Consider the following 20,149-nt stretch of genomic DNA (forward strand, 5'->3'; position numbering starts at 1 on the left):
TGCTCTGCGGCACCATAATCGATTTCGCTTTTGGCAAAGAAGAGAAGACTTTTCGATTACTTTTCTATTTTTTGAACGGGAGCTTCGCATGAATGCCACCAGGTGTTGACAGTTGAAAATGTTTGAAACATTAATGAGAAATATAGAATTTCTTGCTCAAGTTTCCAATATTTATTCAGTGAAATGTATTTTACAAAATATTTTTGAATAGCTTAGTTTTTATATTTTCAAATGTATAAGTATAACTCAAATGTCGTCAGTAACTTTATTGCATTATTATTCATATAACACGCCAAAAAGTATGTGCTTGCAAAAATGACTTAATTAAGTCTAATAACTGCATTTAAAATTTAATTGAATGTATTACTGAAAAACATAATTAATAACCTGTTTAGAGAGTTTAAACTCATATAAATTTAATTTAAATATCTATGCGTAGTGATGTGCCGACTCGAAAATTTCGATTTTCTGATTTGAGTGATTCGAATTAGAAAAACCCTGATTCGAATCAACTCGAATTCAGCCTTTATGTGAAGAAATAAAAGCTAAAAAAAACTAAAACCTATCGATATATTTAGTTAGTAAATGTAATCAAAATTTATGATATAAATTGTTTAGTTTATTTAGCAACGTGAAGATTGTTAACATAATTTACTATCAAAAAATATATTACAAAAATTATTTAAAACTAGTTGGTATTGGTATTTTGCCTTAAGGCAAGTTACATGAACTTTTCGATATGTGTAATTTCCGTAGGACTTTAATGGTTTAAGTATGTTCATTAAGACTAAGTACTCTATCGTTATACCAAGTAAATTATCTAATTTTAATTTTAACAAACTTCAAAAAACCACTCATTTTCTCAAACTTTGATAAATTTTTGAAATTAAACTACTTGTCGTAAGGCCGTAATATTTCAGTACGTTATATAAGACAATGATATATACCGTCAAAAATGTTTCATAAAAATTGGCTTAAAATTTTCCTTCAACAGTTAATTGCAAGAAAACGGTTCGGTCGAATTTCACATAAAACCAATTACTATCATTCTCAACTAACATCTTTGAAACAATTTTTGATTTTTTAAAATCGATTCGGTAGTATGGGCTAAAATGTAGACAAAAAGTTTAACATCGAAATACATCGAATGGCTATCGATCTATATACTCTTCTTTTATCTATGTATGCAGGTAACTCAAATGAATAGATTCAATTCGGATTACGCAAGTAACTCAAAAGATTCGATTCAATTCGGATCAACGAGTAACTCGAGTGATTTGATTCAACACGAAACATGCCAGTAACTCGAATGATTCGATTTAATTTGGAACTCGAATGAGTTGGTTGAATTTTGGCATGGTTCAATTCATTTTTTTACCTTTTATATCAATATTATTATTATATTTATGTTTATTTATCTGTATTTTATATTATTATTTGATTTACAGTTATTCAGTTGTTAAGAACTTCATTCGAGTGGACATCACTAATCTATGGTATATTATATTTTAAATAAGTATCAGATCTATATTTAGTGGCCTCTATGGCATTGTTTATTATTAACATGTCAACCTTGTTGAGCAAAACTTCAAAACTTTTTAAAAGTGTTTTATACGTCCAAATATATTTTAATTCGGGTCTTTAATATAAGTGTATTTTAAAATTTAATTATTTATTAAAAATGACGTCCACCATGAGTTAACCAAATCCAATTTTACCATGAAAAATGATATACAACTCACTAAGAAATTATTAGTTATAGTCATTGTTTTATCTTTTATATACATATTAAAGGAGTATATTTTTTAATAATTAATTTATTAGTATTGTGATAAATCATGAGTCGAAAAGTTTCATATTTTTATAATCCTAATGTGGGTAATTTCCATTATGGGCCTGGGCACCCAATGAAACCTCATAGGTTATCTGTGATTCATAGTTTAGTTCTGAATTATGGTTTGCATAAAAAGATGCAGATTTATCGCCCATATAGGTAAGATATAATAAACACTTGTTAAATAAAACAAAATATACTAAACTAATCACTGTTATTTGTTTAGTGCAAGTACTCATGATATGTGCAGATTTCACAGCGATGAATACATCGAGTTTTTGCAAAGAGTGACTCCACAAAATATTCAAGGTAGTAATTGAAATATAGAAAACATTTTGTTATTATAAGCTTTATTTATATATAAACAGTTTACATTTTATGCAATTTGTTTGAAAAATATTCATTTTTAGGATATACAAAATACCTGTCACATTTTAATGTAGGCGATGATTGTCCTGTATTCGATGGTTTATTTGACTTCTGTTCTATGTATACAGGGGCATCCTTAGAAGGTGCTCAAAAATTAAATAAAAATCATTGTGATATTGCTATTAACTGGAGTGGAGGATTACATCATGCTAAAAAATTTGAAGCTAGCGGTAACTTTAATAAAATATATAACTATAACAATATTTATAAATATCTAGTTTAAACTGATTTTATTATTTTTAGGTTTTTGTTATGTAAATGACATTGTGATAGCTATATTAGAATTACTTAAATACCATCCAAGGGTTCTATATATCGATATTGATGTGCATCATGGTGATGGGGTGCAAGAAGCCTTTTATCTAACTGACCGAGTAATGACAGTGTCTTTCCACAAGTATGGAAATTATTTCTTTCCAGGAACAGGAGATATGTATGAAATTGGTGCTGAGAGTGGACGATATTATTCAGTCAATGTGCCACTTAAAGAAGGCATTGATGATCAGAGCTATTTTCAAGTAATTATTTAGAACTTACAGATTTTAGTAAATTGCTATAGTAATATAACTATTGAATTTAATTATTAGGTGTTTAAACCTGTAATAAGTGCTGTGATGGAATTCTATAAACCAACTGCAATAGTTTTGCAATGTGGTGCTGATTCTTTGGCTGGTGATCGTCTTGGATGTTTTTCTCTGAGCACAAGAGGGCATGGAGATTGTGTTAAATATGTTAGAGATTTGAATGTACCCACATTAGTTGTAGGAGGAGGAGGGTAAGTAAAAGTATAATTTTATAAATAATAATGGCTTTTGTTTCAACTGAATTATCATTTTATTTAGGTATACATTGAGGAATGTGGCTCGTTGTTGGACATATGAAACATCTCTCTTAGTTGATGAACAAATTTCAAATGAACTACCCTTAACAGAATATTTAGAATACTTTGCTCCTGACTTTAGTTTGCACCCTGAAATTGCTACACGACAAGATAATGCTAATACTAAACAGTATTTGGAAACTATTACAAAGCATGTGTACGATAATTTGAAAATGTGTGCCAATTCACCAAGTGTGCAAATGCATATGGTCCCAGGTTAGTAAAAGAAAAACTTAATATACATACATACATATATATATGTATATATATATATTTATATTATATATATATATATATATATTAGGGTGGTCCTTAAAATGGTCATTTTCGAATTTCCTTGCTCCCAGGGGCTCAAATGGTTCCAAATAGATAAAAAACAATTCTCTGAAAGTTTCAGCTCTTAATATTAACGTTTAGATAGAGCGCAATTCAATCAAAGTTTGTATGGAAAGAGCATGGAAAAAATTTTGAAAATTTAAAAAAAATGTTTTAGGTATAACTTAGCGACAAATGAATGAGTTTTATTCATTCATTTGTTCGCTAAATCACATCTAAAAAACATTTTTAAAAATTTGAAAAAATTTCATGCTATTTCCATACAAAACTTTGATTGAATTGCGCTCTATCTAAACGTTAATATTAAGAGCTAAAACTTTCAGACAATTGTTTTTTATCTATTTGGAACCATTTCAGCCCCTGGGAGCAAGGAAATTCGAAAATGACCATTTTAAGGACCACCTAATATATATATATATATATATTATTTGAATTTAAAGATTGGGCGTTACATCAATAAAAAATTGTATGAAAGTTTTTAGAAATTCATTTAAAATCCACATGTTTCTATAGCTAGCCTCTTAGTCTTAATTCAGTAGTCTTCAATATAAAATTTGGTATCCTTGTATAATAGATAAAAACATTATTGCTCCAAAGTATGAGTATATGCACAGTGGTATAATATATATTTTAATATTGCAAATGGCAAATCTCATCAATAAACATGAATAACGTTTAGTAAGTTGTTGAAAATATTTATTGACTTCACAGTCTATGATAGAAAAAAAAAATCGTATAGGGAGCGCCATCATACGTAGTTTTTCATATAATTTCAATGATAAACTAAAAAAAAATAGAGAAAAGGGGGCGCTAGCATGGGGGGTAAACATGGAACAAATCGGCTTTACACTGTATGAGTGTCTTCGGCGTATCACAGATGGCGCTACTGTGCTTCAAATTCAGCGTTTGTTTTAAAACACAGTACCAATTTTATATATTGGAATATATCTTTTTCGCTTATAAAAAATGTTAAATTATTTCTCATCAAATATTTTTTACAACATATTTGTGATTTTGTTAAAAATATATTTTATAGGCGTATATTTTGTTCTCATATCATTTAGTCAAATTAATAAGGTTCATGTTTTCTATATTATATACTTATATAAATCTTATCAAGAATTGAACCTAATGGTAAATTTACGTGCTACGGCTGGTGGAGACATCTATGATATGCTGAAAGAATAAAAATTGAAATGAAATTTCAAAGCGGCTGTGTTTGCCAATCTATTTATACTCGGACCACTTTTGTATATATATAATCTTTAAATCATTGCATCAAATAAAATAAATATTTATTATTTTGACAATCTGCTATTTTTTTTGGAGAAAAGCACCTACTTGGACCAAAAAAACCTATCATTAGTAGTGGATTGTTTCAAAAATTGATATTATACTGTAATGCTTTGTATAAATAAAATATTAGATTTGAAAGGACACATATATTCTACACATTCAAGAAAGTCTGTATCAATATTAATACATTATTTCTTACACACTTAGAAGATTCTATCTGACTCTTTCTCTCTCTCTCTCATATATTCTTGAAGTGTTCATTTGCAGCCAAGTAGTCAAAATGAAAAGCAATAAATAATTAACTATTCATTAAGTACATCTCAACACTGCATGTTATTATAATAGATATGCACCTTCTGTTTAAGTCTTTCCTAGTATTTTTCTACATGCCGACGGTTCAGAATTTTTTCTAGTAATACTGGAACAAAATGTGCTATGGAATATGTTATGACATAACTAAAACGGAAACCGTACACAGCTATAATATAATCCATGATATAATTATTATATGGTCTAGGATATAATATGGCATGTGTATGTAAACACTCTTTAAAAGATAAGAATCAGTAACAATGCTTACATTAATGCCTTTTTAATATCTGGTCACTAAAGATATTCATAGATTGCGCAAAAAACTTATGGGCTGTTCAACGAAAACCGTGTAATAGGAAGTCCGTGTTATCGGAGGGATGTCGTATTTTTAGCTCCGCGTAGTATTAGAATTGCGTTTCCAGTTGACTGTATATATAAAATTTTCACTTATAATTTGAAAAATATTTTTTTACTTAACGTCTTATCATTGAATACTCTATTTACTGAATAATATTTCTAAATATTTATGAAATTTTTTAAACAGTTAGTAGTTTTTTAATAATTTTTTGTGTGTAATATTAATTTACTATAATCTTTTATTGTTCAGTATCACTAAATCTCACACACACAAAAAATAGAGTATTCAAATCTTAACCATATTGCAAATTTATAGTTTGGGTTAATACTATACAATATGTCAATTTTAATAATATGCATGTTAATAATACTATCAACTCCCAAAATATGAAATTACAATGCTTATTGTTTGCAATATGCATTCTGTTTGCATAAAAGTAATTATTTAAGTGAATTTATTTCTAAAATATGAGAAAAACTACTTATGCTATTGCATCGGTTATTGACTCCTATTCAAATTACAATAAATAACTCGTTTTTATTATATTTAATTACTTCCATATGCTCTGTGAGACAAATTAATTTTTCAAACACATTTGTTTAAAAAAAAACTGTGTAAAGATTATATTTATTGCAAAAGCTTGTTGTTTGAATAATAATTAAAAATTATTATTTTCTGAAATTTAAATATTTATTTTTTTATATCAAATTTAATAATATTCGAAAAAAAAAACTTTCTTTCATTAATCATAACGATCGGAAAAAGGTTACCCATCCCTGCCGTTGCGCTGATATTTTTGTCCTTGTATGTTGGTACGTCTCGTTTGGAGATGAACTATCAAAAATTCGTTTCGTATTACAGTATTGTCAATTATAATTTATTTCGTTAAATTAATTTGTTATAAGTCGTTATGTCACTATTATAAGTCATTAAACAATGTAACTGACTAATTGTTTTATAAAAAAATAAACCTAAAAGTTAAGTTTTAGTTGAAATCTGTTATAAATATATTTTATAAATATGTCTGTTGAAGTGGATGATAATATTTTGGTGGAGCAGTTGAGAAAAGAGAATCCCGAGCAATATATGGTACTAGTTAAGATGCATTTGTCATTTATATTAGATTTAAATACGGATGATTCCGGAAAAAGAGCTGGATAAGCCAAAACGATCGAAGAGGGCAATGAAGAAGAAGGGTAAAGCTTTGACAAATGTTGAACCTTCGAATAATATGAAAGGACTAAGTAACATATATATTTTGCTCGAGCATATTTCCACTGAACCAAATATTTTAAGTGAAGGCCTGTTTAGGATAACAGGATCATTAGTCAGACAACAAGAACTGAAAGGACTAGTCAGTAAAGACGATGTTTTGACAGAAAGTAATTTAGAGAATTATTCAGTACATGATTGTGCAAGTGTACTCAAAGGGTTTTTGTCAGAGTTGGATGAACCTTTGTTGACTGAAGCACATTATGCAGCTTACCAGCAAATAGCTGAGCTATGCAAGAATTTAGACTCTAACGAAATAAGAATTTTACAAGCTATACAATTGTTGATTTTATTGTTACCTGAAAAGAACCGTTTGTTACTCAAAACGTTATTACATTTGCTAAATAAGACTGCTAGTTTTGAGAAGAATAACAAAATGTCACCAGACAGCTTAGCTACGTTATTCACACCACATTTAATTTGCCCAAAGCACCTGTCTCCACAAGACTTGCATGTTACTTCGCAGAACATGAAATGTGTAGTGAGTTTAATGATATCCAAAGTGAAAGAAATATTTTATGTACCTGTAACGTTAGCCACTGACATCAGGGCTTATATTATGGAACAGAAACGTAAACAATCTTTAACACCAGAGATAGATTTGAATGAATCTCTTTCAGATACAACAAGCACAGCAAATACTGTATTTACTTTTGTGGACCGTGAAAAAACAGCTCAAGCTCATATTTCAAACCCAACAGAAACTGCATTGGCACAACTGTATGCACACATACAAAGCCTGCCAGACTCAAGTAAGAAAAGAAAACTTATAAAACAGTTTAATAAAGAAAATGGACAAGGTACACCTGCACAATTTCATCATGAAAAACAAATGCGTGGTCGTTCACTTGGGGACTCAATCAAAAGACATATATTCCAGAAAGGTCTTAGTACTTTGAATAGGACTCCATTTCGAGGAGTTGGTGATTCACACTCACCAAAACTTTCATTCGGTTTACACAAAGCACGATTATTCCAAAATTGTATTCATGATTCTCAAACGGATGTATCTATAGTTTCGTACAAAGATTGTACAGAAAATGCAGTGCTCCAAAGATCTAATATTTCACAATCTTGTGAGGCTTTGATGGATATTGATGGTTTAGAATTAATAGAAGAAGAATCCTTGGCAAGTGCAAGTTTAAGTAGAAGTCAAAGATATGTGTCAGAACCTAATTTAAATAATATTATGTCACAAGACTTTTTAACTGAAAGTTCTAGTAAAATAAATGATTTAGTGATTTCATCAGATACACCAAAGAAACCTAAAACTCGTGTAGTCAGCACAGGAAACTTAAAATCAATGGCTCACGATACGAAAACAATCAAACCTCATTCTAAGTTCTTCACGAATGTTAAAAACAGCAATAAATTAATAAAAGATACTGTACAAGGGACTCCAACAATGACCATTTGTAATTATTCAACTAGCACACCTGCTGTTAATTGTTCTGGAGATAATAATGTCACACCTTTGAGTACAAATTATGAAACCTCAGTATCACCCATAACAAAATCAACACAACGCATGTCAAGGGCTATGCAGGAGAGTATTATGACTCCAAGGTCTCGAAAACCTTTGGTTATGCTTTCAGGAACAAATCTGTGCAATTTAGCTCAGATGAATAGAAAGCGTGATAGTAATTCTTTATGCAACCAAGATGAGTGCTTGAACAACAGTGGTAACAAAATGTGCATTGACGAGGATGATAAATCACCTAAATTTGATTCTGTTGCCCAAGATAGCAGTCAGTCTTTAACCAATACTTTCAGAGATTATTTGTATTCAAGAAGTACAATGACAAATAGCCCGATGGTTGATAATTCTTTTTCCAGTAGACCTGATGATTTTCAATCAAATCCAGATTTGCCATATTTAAGTGAGAATGAGTTAACGGACAGTATGCTTTATTGTCTAAATGGAAATGATCCTGATGCATCTGGTTCCAAAATTAGCAAGCAAAAATCATTTTCAAACTTCGATTTTACATCAAGTGATGGAATTTCAAGTGCAAAATGTGCACGGAAAAGTGACATGTCCAACATAATGGAGACATCTCTGTAAATTCTAAATGTTGTGTATAAATTTACTATTTTATACTGTGATATAAACCTATTATAACCAATGAAGATAGATTTTAGTGCATATATTATTCTATTAATCCATTAAAGCTTATATTAAGTTAATATAAATGATTAGAAAAAGTCATCTATAGGTACGTTATTACTTATGCAGTGGTACCCCAACATACGAGTTGAATTTGTTTTGTAACCATGCTGGTATCTCAAAGCAATTTTTCTCAAATAAATACATTGAAATGCCATTATTTCGTTCCTGCACTTTGGTTTTTGTATTTATAATATTAAAAATAAATTTACCATTTAATAATTTAATTTTTGTTTGTTCCTGAATATTTGTGATATTTGGGAAATGAGTTAGACAGGTTTTGTAGAACAAATGTTTAAACTGTTGCAAGTTTTTCAAAGATAATTTTTATCCACAAGCTTTTAGAGCTCATGCTTATAATTTATTGTAAGGCCTTTAGCTGGAGTTATACCCTTTGGACCCATGGTTATGAAAACAAATATGTACATAAAGAAACGCGAACTCAACATATACAGAGTATTTAAGAACTCAACTCAACTTACTGTAGTGAATTTTTATTAAATTTGCTTTTTGGCTCCATAATTGTAAATAACGTTTGTAGGACCACAAGTCAAAAATTGCACAATTGCCCCAAATTTTCCAGAATTAATATTTTTTCTTGATATATGAACTTTTGAACATTATCAAAATTGGTCAACTTTAAGAGGCTTAGAATAGATTCACTATAATGTGTTGGCAAGCTTCACTAAAAGTTGGCGCAATAAGGGTTGTAAAATGGTAAAATACTTACAAATTAAATAGTTTCATAAAAAAAGAGTGCGCGTAAGGTTCACACGCGATTGAAGTAAAACTTTTTTGTTATTGTAGGAGATGGCATTTATGTTAAAAATAAATACATCATTTAACACTTGAACCTTCATTAGAAAAATGAAGTAAATTTATAATATTCGTTCCCACAGTGGATTATGTTAAACAATGCCTAAAAAAATATTGTTTTCACAATTTCACTCATCACGTAATTGTGTTTGAAGAACTTCATGCAATTAAAATTAACTATAATCTCATTCTTTGAGCAGCTGTAATATCTGTCTTGCCTATAAAAATATTTTTCATTTTAATAACTTCAAAGATTTATAGAAACTACGAATAATATAGAAATTATTTCAATAAACTTACGTTTCGTACACGGTACAAATGTTTCATTATTTTCATTATAATTATTTACGGGGGACAGGTTAAAATATTCTTCTGATTCAGGATTTTTTTTTTATTAAATCAAGATTTGTACTACGATTTAACTTTAAAATATAATGGCATTTCGATCTCCTCGTGCACCGGTACGCGTACAACGAAAGAATTCTACTCACTCGACACGACGACCCATCACAATCAACCCGTATAGAAATGATTTCATCGAGGGCGAATGACGAACAGTTCTGGCGTAACGCAACTTCCGTTGCACTTTCACATATTTACACTCTAGTCGCGCCTAAAGAAATTTTACTTCAGAAAAATGAAAAAATAACATAATATTTTATGTGCATTTTACTCACAATCAGTTTAAATATTTGTTTTGTGCTCAAGCTTTATTGTGCGAGACATAAACAAAAAAATCTTAATTCTAGTCCTAGAAATGTTATTTACAATTACGAATCTAAAGTTTAAATGAACGGAATTATTAAAAATTAACCACAATGACCGAAAAATGGTCACATTTTACCAATGCTTTATGTTTAAGCACCTTGTATAACTGTACATTCACTATTTTACAGTTTTATAATATGGTATGCTAATTTATAACTTGTATATACACATACATACATATATAGATACACATCTACTTACATACAGATATACATACATATATATTATTATTGTGTTTTGCTAAAATTTCAAACGTTAAAATAATCCTCGATTGATTCGCATGAGTCGCTCTACTACTTAATTACTATTATATTAAATGATAATTGAAATGACTAACTATAAAATAATATACTATCGTAAAACAGCCAAAATATTTCTATGGCAGGAAAATTATTGTTACAACTGACGAAATTATCCATATTTTCATTATGCCATCAACGTTTTTTTTTTTAAATACAAAATCTCGAATTTTGCTCGTACGTCGAGGCAATGAATCGTTCCGTCACTCGTATGTCGGAGTACCACCGCATGTTAGGAATTTCAATTTATATTTTTAATAATATCAACTAAATCTATATTATAATATTTTAGAAGATGCATTTCCTGAGGATGAAAAAATTAAAGAAGAACCAGATCCAGATGTCAGAATCAGTCAGGCTGATGAAGACAAAGCTGTAGAACCAGTAAATGAATTTTATTCCGGGGATAAAGATCAAGATAAGACAAGTGAAAATTCTGAACCCTAACAAATGTGAGATTTTGGTTGAATATTTTTTAATTCATTCTTTTTGAAATATTGAAGTCATTTATGATGCGGCTGTAGGTATTATATACCAGGCCTGAAATAGATATTCAAAAATTATTTTTAGGTAATATTTTATATATGTAAATTATATAAATATTAAATATTTTAAATTAAATAATTTTTATACTATTATATTGTAAGGCTCCGATTTTATGTTAAGGGGGTATTCTGGTCTAGGATTTTTAAAAAAGCATTTTGTTTTTTATTATGTGTAACAAGAGGATTTTTTCAAAGTTTAAATTATTTTTGAAGCTCCTCTGTTTCCTTCCTCCACGAAATTTTAAACAAGTTTTTTTTTACTGAAAAAACAATTAATTACCTATATGATTGATTATCCATGACATTGAGGGAATAATACTTTTTGTCTCACATAACAAACTCAAAAGAGACATAATTTAAAGAAATCTTGAATTACAAAATTTGTTTATTCGTCTAAAAAGAAGTTTATAAAATCACTTCTTTTGATAAAATCTTTTTTAGTGAAAAAGTGTTAGCGTACAACCAATCATACCAATTGTTTTTTCCATAACCTTTTCTTAAAACTTTCTAATTTATTAATATTTTTAATATTTTGTTATATAATCCACTCATTTATTTTTATCATTTTCATTTTGATTATATTGTCATATTTCTGTACATTATTTTTTCCTCAATTTTATTAATTTTATATAAAAAAAATACAGTAAAAATAGTTTTTTTATAAGGCCGTTATAAAATTGATGCCTCTAGACCAGAATACCCCCTTAAATCATCCAGGCTAAAAGATCATTTTATATATGATTGTTTTAAAAGATAAACCTAAAATATTTTTTTTTTAAAATACCTGTAAAACATTTGTCCCCAATAATATAATAATAACAGAATATGTTATAAAATTGGCAGCTTAGCTAATTTAATTTTAAACTAATTGACTAATGCTAATAATAAACACTATTTTAATTTATATTTTTATTATTATATTCAAGTATTTTACAATAATGTAAAAATAGTATTGTACATAGATCGAGGCATAATTGATTATAAAATATAAAAAATCTTGATTAAAATATGCATATGCAAGTTCTATCTAGTTCGCAACGGATCAATGATTAAACTTATTCTAGTTTGATAATTTGGTTAGTCATGGCAGGCGTAATAATGCATCACATTAATTTATGGATATGCCTTTTACTTATAAAAAATATATATAAATGCTCTTTGTATAAAATAAATCTTATAAACTATTTTATATTAATGGGATTTAATAAAATCACTAAGTTATAGTTATTAATGTACAGATAAAAATATATCTGTTGATAAGTAATTAAGTGTGATTATAGATCAGTCTCAATATCATTCATGTGATAAGAGTTAAAAATAATACTGATGATTCGAGATATTCAATTCTGCAATTGAACTTTAGCCCTCATGGCTTCCAACATTTCTTGCATTCGGCGTAGTTCTTCCTCTTTTTCTTGCAACATTCTATCTTTATCACTTATTGCAGCTGCAGATTTATCATCGGAAGCAGATCTGTTTAATTAAAAAATTTACATAAGAATATGTTTTGTAATTTTATAGATGAACTAGCTGTACCCGATCACGCATTGCTTTGTTACACTTATAAATAAAAATCCAGAGAAAATAGCGGACATATCTTTTATGGTTGATTAGATGCATCATCAAGTGAAACATGTTAGAGGTGATCATCCCATGATATAAATAAAAAATCAAATACGTAATAAAAAATTAAGCTTTTTCATTAACATTCACAAAAGACCAGTTAAAAATGATTAATTGATTAATAAAATTGGAAAGGTGAAAATTGAGGGTTGCATGCATGTATTTTCAAACACGCATTTTAAAAAAAATTAGGAAAATTGATCTATTACATTAAAATATAAGTGTTTCAGTTGTGCAACCCTTGACCAAATTAATTTTTATATAAGTTAGGTTTTATCATTACATACATATCCGTTTTTATATATATATAGATACATACAATATTTTCTTTGGCAATGGAGTTCCTTTAGCAAGGCGTTCTGATCTATAATTTTCATAATGTACTTCTTGTGTAACTTCTTGCAAGTCCTGCATATGAGTACTGTAAAGAAACAAATTTTAAATACAAATTCCAATGCTGAATTATTTCTAGATTTCAGTATTTATTATTACATTAACATTGTGCGCAGTTTAATAAAATCACAATGTTCAGGATTCTCAACCTCGACCACTCCCCATGGATAAAGTCTACCACGGACTTTGCGGCCTCTAACTTCTAACAATGTATTGGCACCACAAACAGCAAAAGGTACTGCTTCTTTTAACTGTCTTACTTGTTCTTTGTAATCCTCGTCTTCATCACTATCACAGTCTGGTAAAGGATATATTCTTATTCCATGATTTGCTATTTCTTGTAACACCTAGAAAGAAATATATTGAAAATGCTAATTATTAAGAGAAAAAAAATGATTATAATATATAAGTATAATATATTTACTCTTTGTTTCAAGCGCTGCACTTCCTTTTTTGTAAGGACATCAGCTTTTGCAATCACCGGAACAATATTAACTTTATTATGTAGTTGCTTCATGAATTCAACATCCAATGGCTTCAAACCATGGCCAAATGGTGATATGAAATAAAAACAACAGTGTATTCGATTGTCAACAATATTTCTTCTGTTAAGTCCAGATTCATCACGTAAGAATCTTTCAAATTGTTCATCAATATATTGCAATATCGCTCTAAAACTATCTGTATTATCTATGGCATCTCCATATCCAGGAGTATCTACAACTGTTAATCTCAATTTTACACCTCTTTCTTCAATTTCTACAGTCGAAGCATCTAATGTTACCGTTTGATTTTGTTTCTCTAAAAATTAAAATAACTCGTAAGTAGAAGTCATTTAGTCATTCTCAATTAATTCTTTAAATTACCAACAGCACCAGGGACTATTCTTTCAGGATACAGATCTGTTAAGAATAAACTGTTCACTAATGTGGATTTTCCAAGACCAGATTCACCAACCACCATCAATGTAAATTCAAAACCTTTTTTAACAGATTTTCGGTGGACCTGATTTGGTAAATTTGCAAAACCGACATAACCAGGAGTCTCTAAACTAGAAAACTGAAAAGGGAAAGAATATTGTAGATGACTTTGTTTTATTTTATTGTTATGAGAATATAATTAAAAAACTATAAGACCAAAAACTTTTGGAGCAAGAACTAAACTGAAGCAATAAAAATACCTTATAAATCTTAATTAATTATCTTTAATATACTTGATCAAAAATTTGTGATTTGACAGACATTGCAGTCTTAAGTTAACTTTCAATAATAAAAGATGCAACATAAGTTGAAAATTTGGAGCCGCATTCCAAACCATTACAGCCCCTCCTTAATATGTAGACATTATATTAAAACAAAAGACATATGTTTCAGGAAAAAGAGGATGCGCTTTGTTAGAATAAACAAAAAAAAATTCTTTTCTCCTTTAATACTTACATTTTTCGTTTCGCTGGTCATTTTATTAATATTTTAATGAACTAAAATTTAAATTGCACAGATATAGGACCGGTAGTTAATAAATAAAAAGTAGAATAGCACTAAAACAATGAACGTGTGACAGTTTTATTAAATTAAATTAAGTAAGAAATGACAATTCAATGTTTGGGGAGGGGTGTCATCGAATAGACAGTGTTGCCACAAAATGGCTAATGTGAAGGTTTGACACACATAAAATAATTGTTATCGCTCATAAATTTTGAGTTAGTTTTTAGATAATAAATATTTGAATTGCACAGCAAGCTGAGGTCATTGCTTTTGTTTATTACTGTATTATTATATATAAAATATGATATTGTATTTATAAAGAAATTCACTTACAAAAGTAACTAAGTGCTTGAAATAATTTAATTTTTCTTTGTGTGTGTTGGCTACACATTTTGCTATCGAATGAACTAAGCCGAATTTGACGTTACTTCATTTGCTCAAAAAAAAAACCATACCTAGTCCAATTTGGCATTTAGAAACAATTGCAAAATATAAAAACTAAATAAAAAATGGGTGTTTACGATTTGTTATTCAGGAGGACTTCCACATTTGTAGCCACTATTATGGCCTCGACGTTCTTTTTCGAAAGAACGTTCGAATTAGGTTCTGAATACATGTTCAACAAAGTTAATGAAGGGGTATGTATCTAAAACTAATTATATAATACTTTCTATTTAATTAATATTCTGGCACTTCAATTTCAGAAACTGTGGGCGCACATCAAACATAAATATGAATAAACAACAACTCAAATTGGATAAAGTAGAGTTTATTATATAAGCTAGACAAATAAATTTTTATTCTGTTACTTCCCAAGGCTTTTCTGGTCTGTCAGCGTCCCATGGTTGAGCCTTCTTGAATCTTGCTGGTTCACTGAGTGCAACACCACCTGAAAAATCAATTATGTAATAAAAAGTGTAAAATATAATATAGTAGTAACAGAAATAAGTGTTTGTAATCCCTACCTGCTTCCACCGACTTTAAGAATTGATCTACTTTTCCATTCGGCACAGCTTCTATATTGCAGTATATTTCAGAAAGGCCAAATTCTAGACATCTTTGTGCAAAGATCTAAGGAAAGGAAATAAATAAAGTATGGTAAGATAACATAAATATTGATTAACAACAAAGAAAATATTGTTATATGTACATATGATGGTTGTATATGTATATTTGTCAATAAGATTTTTATACTTAAAAAAAATTACAAAATTTTCACATATAAAAGGGTTGTCGAATTCTATATATAGTTATTGAGTGAATGATATGTTCTCAAATGCATTTGTAAAGAGGCCAAGCATAAGTATTACAAAACAAAACGATGAATATTGAAATAAATTTCTACCAAAATGATTTATTGCAACATATGCATAACAAAGGTCTACAGGACCCCAGATTTCAATTTTGTTTTAGAAAAAATCTAGCTTAACATAAGGGTGTTATTTCACTTTCATATTCCTCATACATTACCTTTCCTAAATTATTATAAGCAGATATATCTTTCGGTCTATACAATTGCTTCTTAATGGCCCATTCGCTCGTACTAGCTTCTAGTACAGGGCCTTCCTTCCAATGCACCACTCGTGCAGTTATATATCGAGAGCTTTCAGTTAACTCTAATCTACAAAAACGACATAACTTTATCTAATATTTTGAAACTATATAAGTAGTGGACTTACTTGTGCCAGAATGAGCGTCCAGGTTTATCTACATGCCATCCATCAGGTTTATAAGCAATCCTCATTCGTTCTAAATTTCTAGGGTTTCTATTGTGAAAAACTGTACTTACTAAGGAGGCATTAGTGCTGTTTTGTCGTACACTTTGATTAAATAAAGTCTTCAACATTTTCACTTAGTGAAATTTTGAGGTTAGGTTTTGATTTTAGTGATGTTTAAATTGATGTAAAAATAATACTGCACTTTTATTATAAGAACTTCTTATATTATATAAACAGTTATGATCTTGTTTTTGACAAAAGTTTGTAATTATTGTTTTTGGTTATATTGAGCAAAATCCACTGCTGCCTCCACAAGCAAGTAAGGCCAGTGTTAGCAAACCTTGAGGCATAGATCATATGATACATAAGAAAGTTTCATAAAAGTTTTTATTTTTAAAATTGATATTCATTCTGTTATAATATATATTTATATATATATATATATATATATATAATTTAAATTAAAACATTTTTTTTCAGTATTTAACTTTTAAATACTAATAAAAATTTAAAATAAATTTAGTGAATTTATAGTAAATAAATGTATTATTTAATCTATAAACTCTTAACAAATATTATATAATTTTTTATTCCCATATAAGTTACAATAACTCTATAAAAAGACATTAGTGTTTTTTTTTTTAAAAAAAAACCTATTGGTTTGCATTTTATTAGTGTACAAATATATTCAATGATTTTTTTTTTATAAATTGAGGCTAAATTATTTTCTAGAATAAATTTACAAATCATCAAGTAAAACACAAGTTTGTTAAAAGTTTTATAGGTTTTTTTTCAAAATTTGTTTTGGTTATGTTCTCCATATTACTTATTACAACATTCATTACCTAATTGTTTTAGATATATGTTATTATTTATTATTTTTTTAGAAATATGTTATTATTAAAGATGGGTCAAATCAAGACTTAAAACGTATGCTATTGTAATAAAGACAATATTATTAATTCGCAATAACACTACTACTATTTCAAACAAATATAATTTTCGAATGAATTGAAAATATATTTTTTTAAATTGGTTAATTTTTTTTTAAATTTAAACTGACAAAAAATGATGTAGTATTGTTATTGTAAATTATTATTATTATTATAAATTAGGAAAATTCCAAATTACATTTAACAGAAAATGACATAAGATAATATGTCGAAACGTATGGAAATAATAAAGATTTTGTAAATTTTTCAATTTGATGTATTGCCCTATATATACATAATTTTCTCATTTTTTTATTTAAAGGTTTTCATCAGCATTCTTTTTAAATTTAGTTACAGCTCTATATAATTAAATTAAATTCAAATCATTATTAAAGGTCGATAGTTAGTTTTATTTTTATAACCATAATAATAAAATTATAATAATTTGGCATATAAATTCTGATATGGAAATTTATGATGTTGTATATATATTTAAATTTTAATAATGTTTTTTACGTCTAATTAAAAGTCAAGCTAAAGAAATTAGTGCGTTAATTTAGTGTAATTGTTTATTATTATTATTTGATGGTATGATTTGAAATAAAAATTCATTGCAATTCATTTGCAGCACGTGATTATTGTATTAAAAGCATAATCGTAGCTGAAATTAGGAAATTCACGAATTGCGCAATTGTGCACGTTGCTGCAATCTGTAACAATGTACCGATGCATGTAGGCATCGCATGTGCATTTCTGAAAGTTGTTCGATCGAGGGCCATTGATACCACTGAAATATCTTATATCTTTATTATAACGATAATTTAATCATTTTTCATATACATTCGCACATGTAGATTCCGATTTAAAATTAGTGTTATTAAATGTAAGTACATCGGTGTACTGATTTGGCAACGAGGCACAATATGTCCGCGTGCATGTGACAGAACAACAGTCGGTTTGCGAGCGAGCGAGATATCAGATGTACGTCAAAGAGAAGGAAAGAGAACGCGTGACGCTTCGCACTCGTCCCAGGCAGAAACCACCAAGTGACAAGACGTTGACAGCTCTGCGTGTAAATATAGTGTTTGTGTACTGAAATTAGCAATTTACAGGTAAGAACTACCTGTAATTGTGTCGAAAATAGTAGAAATTGTTATACTATCGGTGAATTTTCGCCTGATGCATAATAAAATTCGTTATTTTATCGTATTTTGGGGGTGCGCACAAGTGAAGTTACCAGCTAAACAAGCCATGCCAGTTATCCAGTGGTGCATTGTTTAGAACGCAGGTGGTGATACGTCGTACGCGTTTCACACATCCAAATCGACGAGTTCAAGCCTATATCGTTTCAATTAGTGCAACAAAAGTGAAAATCTTTAATTTCTAATTGCATTTTCCTAAGTGAATGTCTAATATTGCATATCAATTGTCAGTGTGTGTTTACAACCCTGAGCACGCCCTGTGCTCATTACATCACACGGAGCGTTGCGATTGGCTGTTGCGTTCACGTGACTAGCTTTCGCGATCGCCATTGGCCGTGTGACACGTGAGATCGGTCTGCTGTCGCGGACCATGCTCGGTCGGGTTTGACTCATTTGGAAGTGTGACGCGCGCGTGTCTTTTGAAACGTCGTGTCATTTTACTTAGAACGGTGCTAATTGTAATTGACTAGCTGTAAAAAAATGTTCAATAAATAATATAAAATAAAGATATAGCTGCTTTCATTGTGTTGTTGACTGAAAATTTATGATTTGTGCTATATTAACAAGTGATCGATTTGACGTGTTTTTCTCATACACATACGCGCGTGTGCTGGTAGTCAAAGTGACATTTAAATAGCGCGTGCTGCAGATAAACGCGTCATGTTGTTGTTTACCGTGCTATATCAGAATCATATAAAAGTCACGTGTACGTTTTAGTTTTATTTTCGATTTTTCGATATTGTTGAAAATTGGACTTTTGAATTTGGCACACATATACATTTGCTTTGCTTGCTTGCTTGTTTCGTGTTGTATCAAACGGTTCATTCTGTCATCCGAGGTGCGTTCGTTCGTGTGTTTTCGTCTGGCTCCGTTCGCCCTCGGTGTCCGTTCGCAGCACGATGGTGTTGTTTTGAATCGGCGCTGTGCGGCCGTGCTCTCGTGCTCGCGGCACTCGCGCCTCTAGCCGTTTAGCGCGGATTCGGTGTGCGCGCGGCCGGCGACGTATAGGTCAATCCGCGGCGTACGCGCGCCAGAACGCGATCGTTACACCTGACGTGTATCGTCGTCGTCGTGTATCCCCCGATCCCGATACCAACCACATGCGTTGCTCGCTGTAGCGGCAGCACCACCACATTTCTCGTTTGCGTGCCTCCAATATTATTATAGTTTTAGTTACCTAGGACTAAAATGCGTCCGTCGAGTTTTTCGTGAATCCTAACGTGATTTTCAAATCAGTGATCTGTTTGACAGTGGCAGAGTGCTGGCCGAGCGTCAGCGTGTCAGAGAGCGGCGGGGGGCGACATTTTGGCGAGGTCGGCCGGCGGCGTCATGTCACTGGACACGTTGCTCGAAGCGGCCCGGTACATCGAACAGCAAGAACAGAAACAAAAGCAACAGCGTCTGGCCGCCGCCAAACGACGAACCAGTTCCTTCTGCCGCATCGGTGAGGGAACGAACTTTTATTATTTACACAAACAAATTCAT

General features: G+C 29.9%; 5 protein-coding genes across 11 annotated transcripts in view; 3 read left to right on the forward strand and 2 right to left on the reverse strand.

Annotated features, from left to right (window-relative positions):
* The first annotated feature begins 1,694 nt into the window (after positions 1 to 1,694).
* LOC113376441 (histone deacetylase 3) lies at positions 1,695 to 13,459 on the forward strand. 2 transcript variants are annotated; one of them, XR_003367028.1, is made up of 9 exons: positions 1,695 to 1,993; positions 2,061 to 2,143; positions 2,245 to 2,433; positions 2,507 to 2,781; positions 2,851 to 3,038; positions 3,106 to 3,359; positions 11,060 to 11,219; positions 12,834 to 12,954; positions 13,408 to 13,459. XR_003367028.1 is itself a non-coding variant. In XM_026616352.1 (7 exons), exons 1-7 carry the CDS (start codon positions 1,839 to 1,841, stop codon positions 11,212 to 11,214), a joined length of 1,299 nt encoding a protein of 432 aa, XP_026472137.1. In that variant the 5' UTR covers positions 1,695 to 1,838; the 3' UTR covers positions 11,215 to 11,280. The 2 variants fall into 2 exon arrangements, 1 of the variants encoding a protein (XP_026472137.1); XM_026616352.1 differs by lacking the exons at positions 12,834 to 12,954; positions 13,408 to 13,459 and having other exon boundaries at positions 11,060 to 11,280.
* On the reverse strand, positions 12,288 to 14,884 carry LOC113376442 (septin-1). The gene is made up of 6 exons (XM_026616353.1): positions 14,765 to 14,884; positions 14,195 to 14,387; positions 13,753 to 14,129; positions 13,428 to 13,675; positions 13,255 to 13,356; positions 12,288 to 12,785 (listed from the first exon to the last, which is right to left on the reverse strand). Exons 1-6 carry the CDS (start codon positions 14,783 to 14,785, stop codon positions 12,653 to 12,655), a joined length of 1,074 nt encoding a protein of 357 aa, XP_026472138.1. The 5' UTR covers positions 14,786 to 14,884; the 3' UTR covers positions 12,288 to 12,652.
* Positions 14,885 to 15,232: 348 nt separating this feature from the next.
* Positions 15,233 to 15,592, forward strand: LOC113378533 (cytochrome b-c1 complex subunit 9). Its single transcript, XM_026619080.1, has 2 exons — positions 15,233 to 15,450; positions 15,517 to 15,592. Exons 1-2 carry the CDS (start codon positions 15,322 to 15,324, stop codon positions 15,550 to 15,552), a joined length of 165 nt encoding a protein of 54 aa, XP_026474865.1. The 5' UTR covers positions 15,233 to 15,321; the 3' UTR covers positions 15,553 to 15,592.
* On the reverse strand, positions 15,566 to 16,850 carry LOC113378532 (39S ribosomal protein L18, mitochondrial). Its single transcript, XM_026619079.1, has 4 exons — positions 16,492 to 16,850; positions 16,283 to 16,433; positions 15,778 to 15,883; positions 15,566 to 15,701 (listed from the first exon to the last, which is right to left on the reverse strand). Exons 1-4 carry the CDS (start codon positions 16,656 to 16,658, stop codon positions 15,610 to 15,612), a joined length of 516 nt encoding a protein of 171 aa, XP_026474864.1. The 5' UTR covers positions 16,659 to 16,850; the 3' UTR covers positions 15,566 to 15,609.
* The window catches only part of LOC113378531 (max-binding protein MNT-like), a 136,819-nt gene continuing 132,562 nt past the window's right edge, over positions 15,893 to 20,149 (forward strand). For 2 of the 6 annotated variants that reach the window (XM_026619072.1, XM_026619077.1), the window contains exons 1-2: positions 18,200 to 18,534; positions 19,916 to 20,108. In XM_026619072.1, coding sequence (XP_026474857.1) covers positions 18,442 to 18,534; positions 19,916 to 20,108 — 286 coding nt within the window. In that variant the 5' untranslated portion in view covers positions 18,200 to 18,441. Of the gene's footprint in view, positions 15,911 to 18,198; positions 18,575 to 18,601; positions 18,751 to 19,915; positions 20,109 to 20,149 lie in introns of those variants that run through there. The other 4 variants (XM_026619074.1, XM_026619073.1, XM_026619075.1 and 1 more) reach the window with 4 other exon arrangements.

Source organism: Ctenocephalides felis, unplaced genomic scaffold, assembly GCF_003426905.1.
Source record: "Ctenocephalides felis isolate EL2017-DRISC unplaced genomic scaffold, ASM342690v1 CF-g0.4_SCAFFOLD_01886, whole genome shotgun sequence".
Classification (NCBI taxonomy): Eukaryota; Metazoa; Arthropoda; class Insecta; order Siphonaptera; family Pulicidae; genus Ctenocephalides; species Ctenocephalides felis.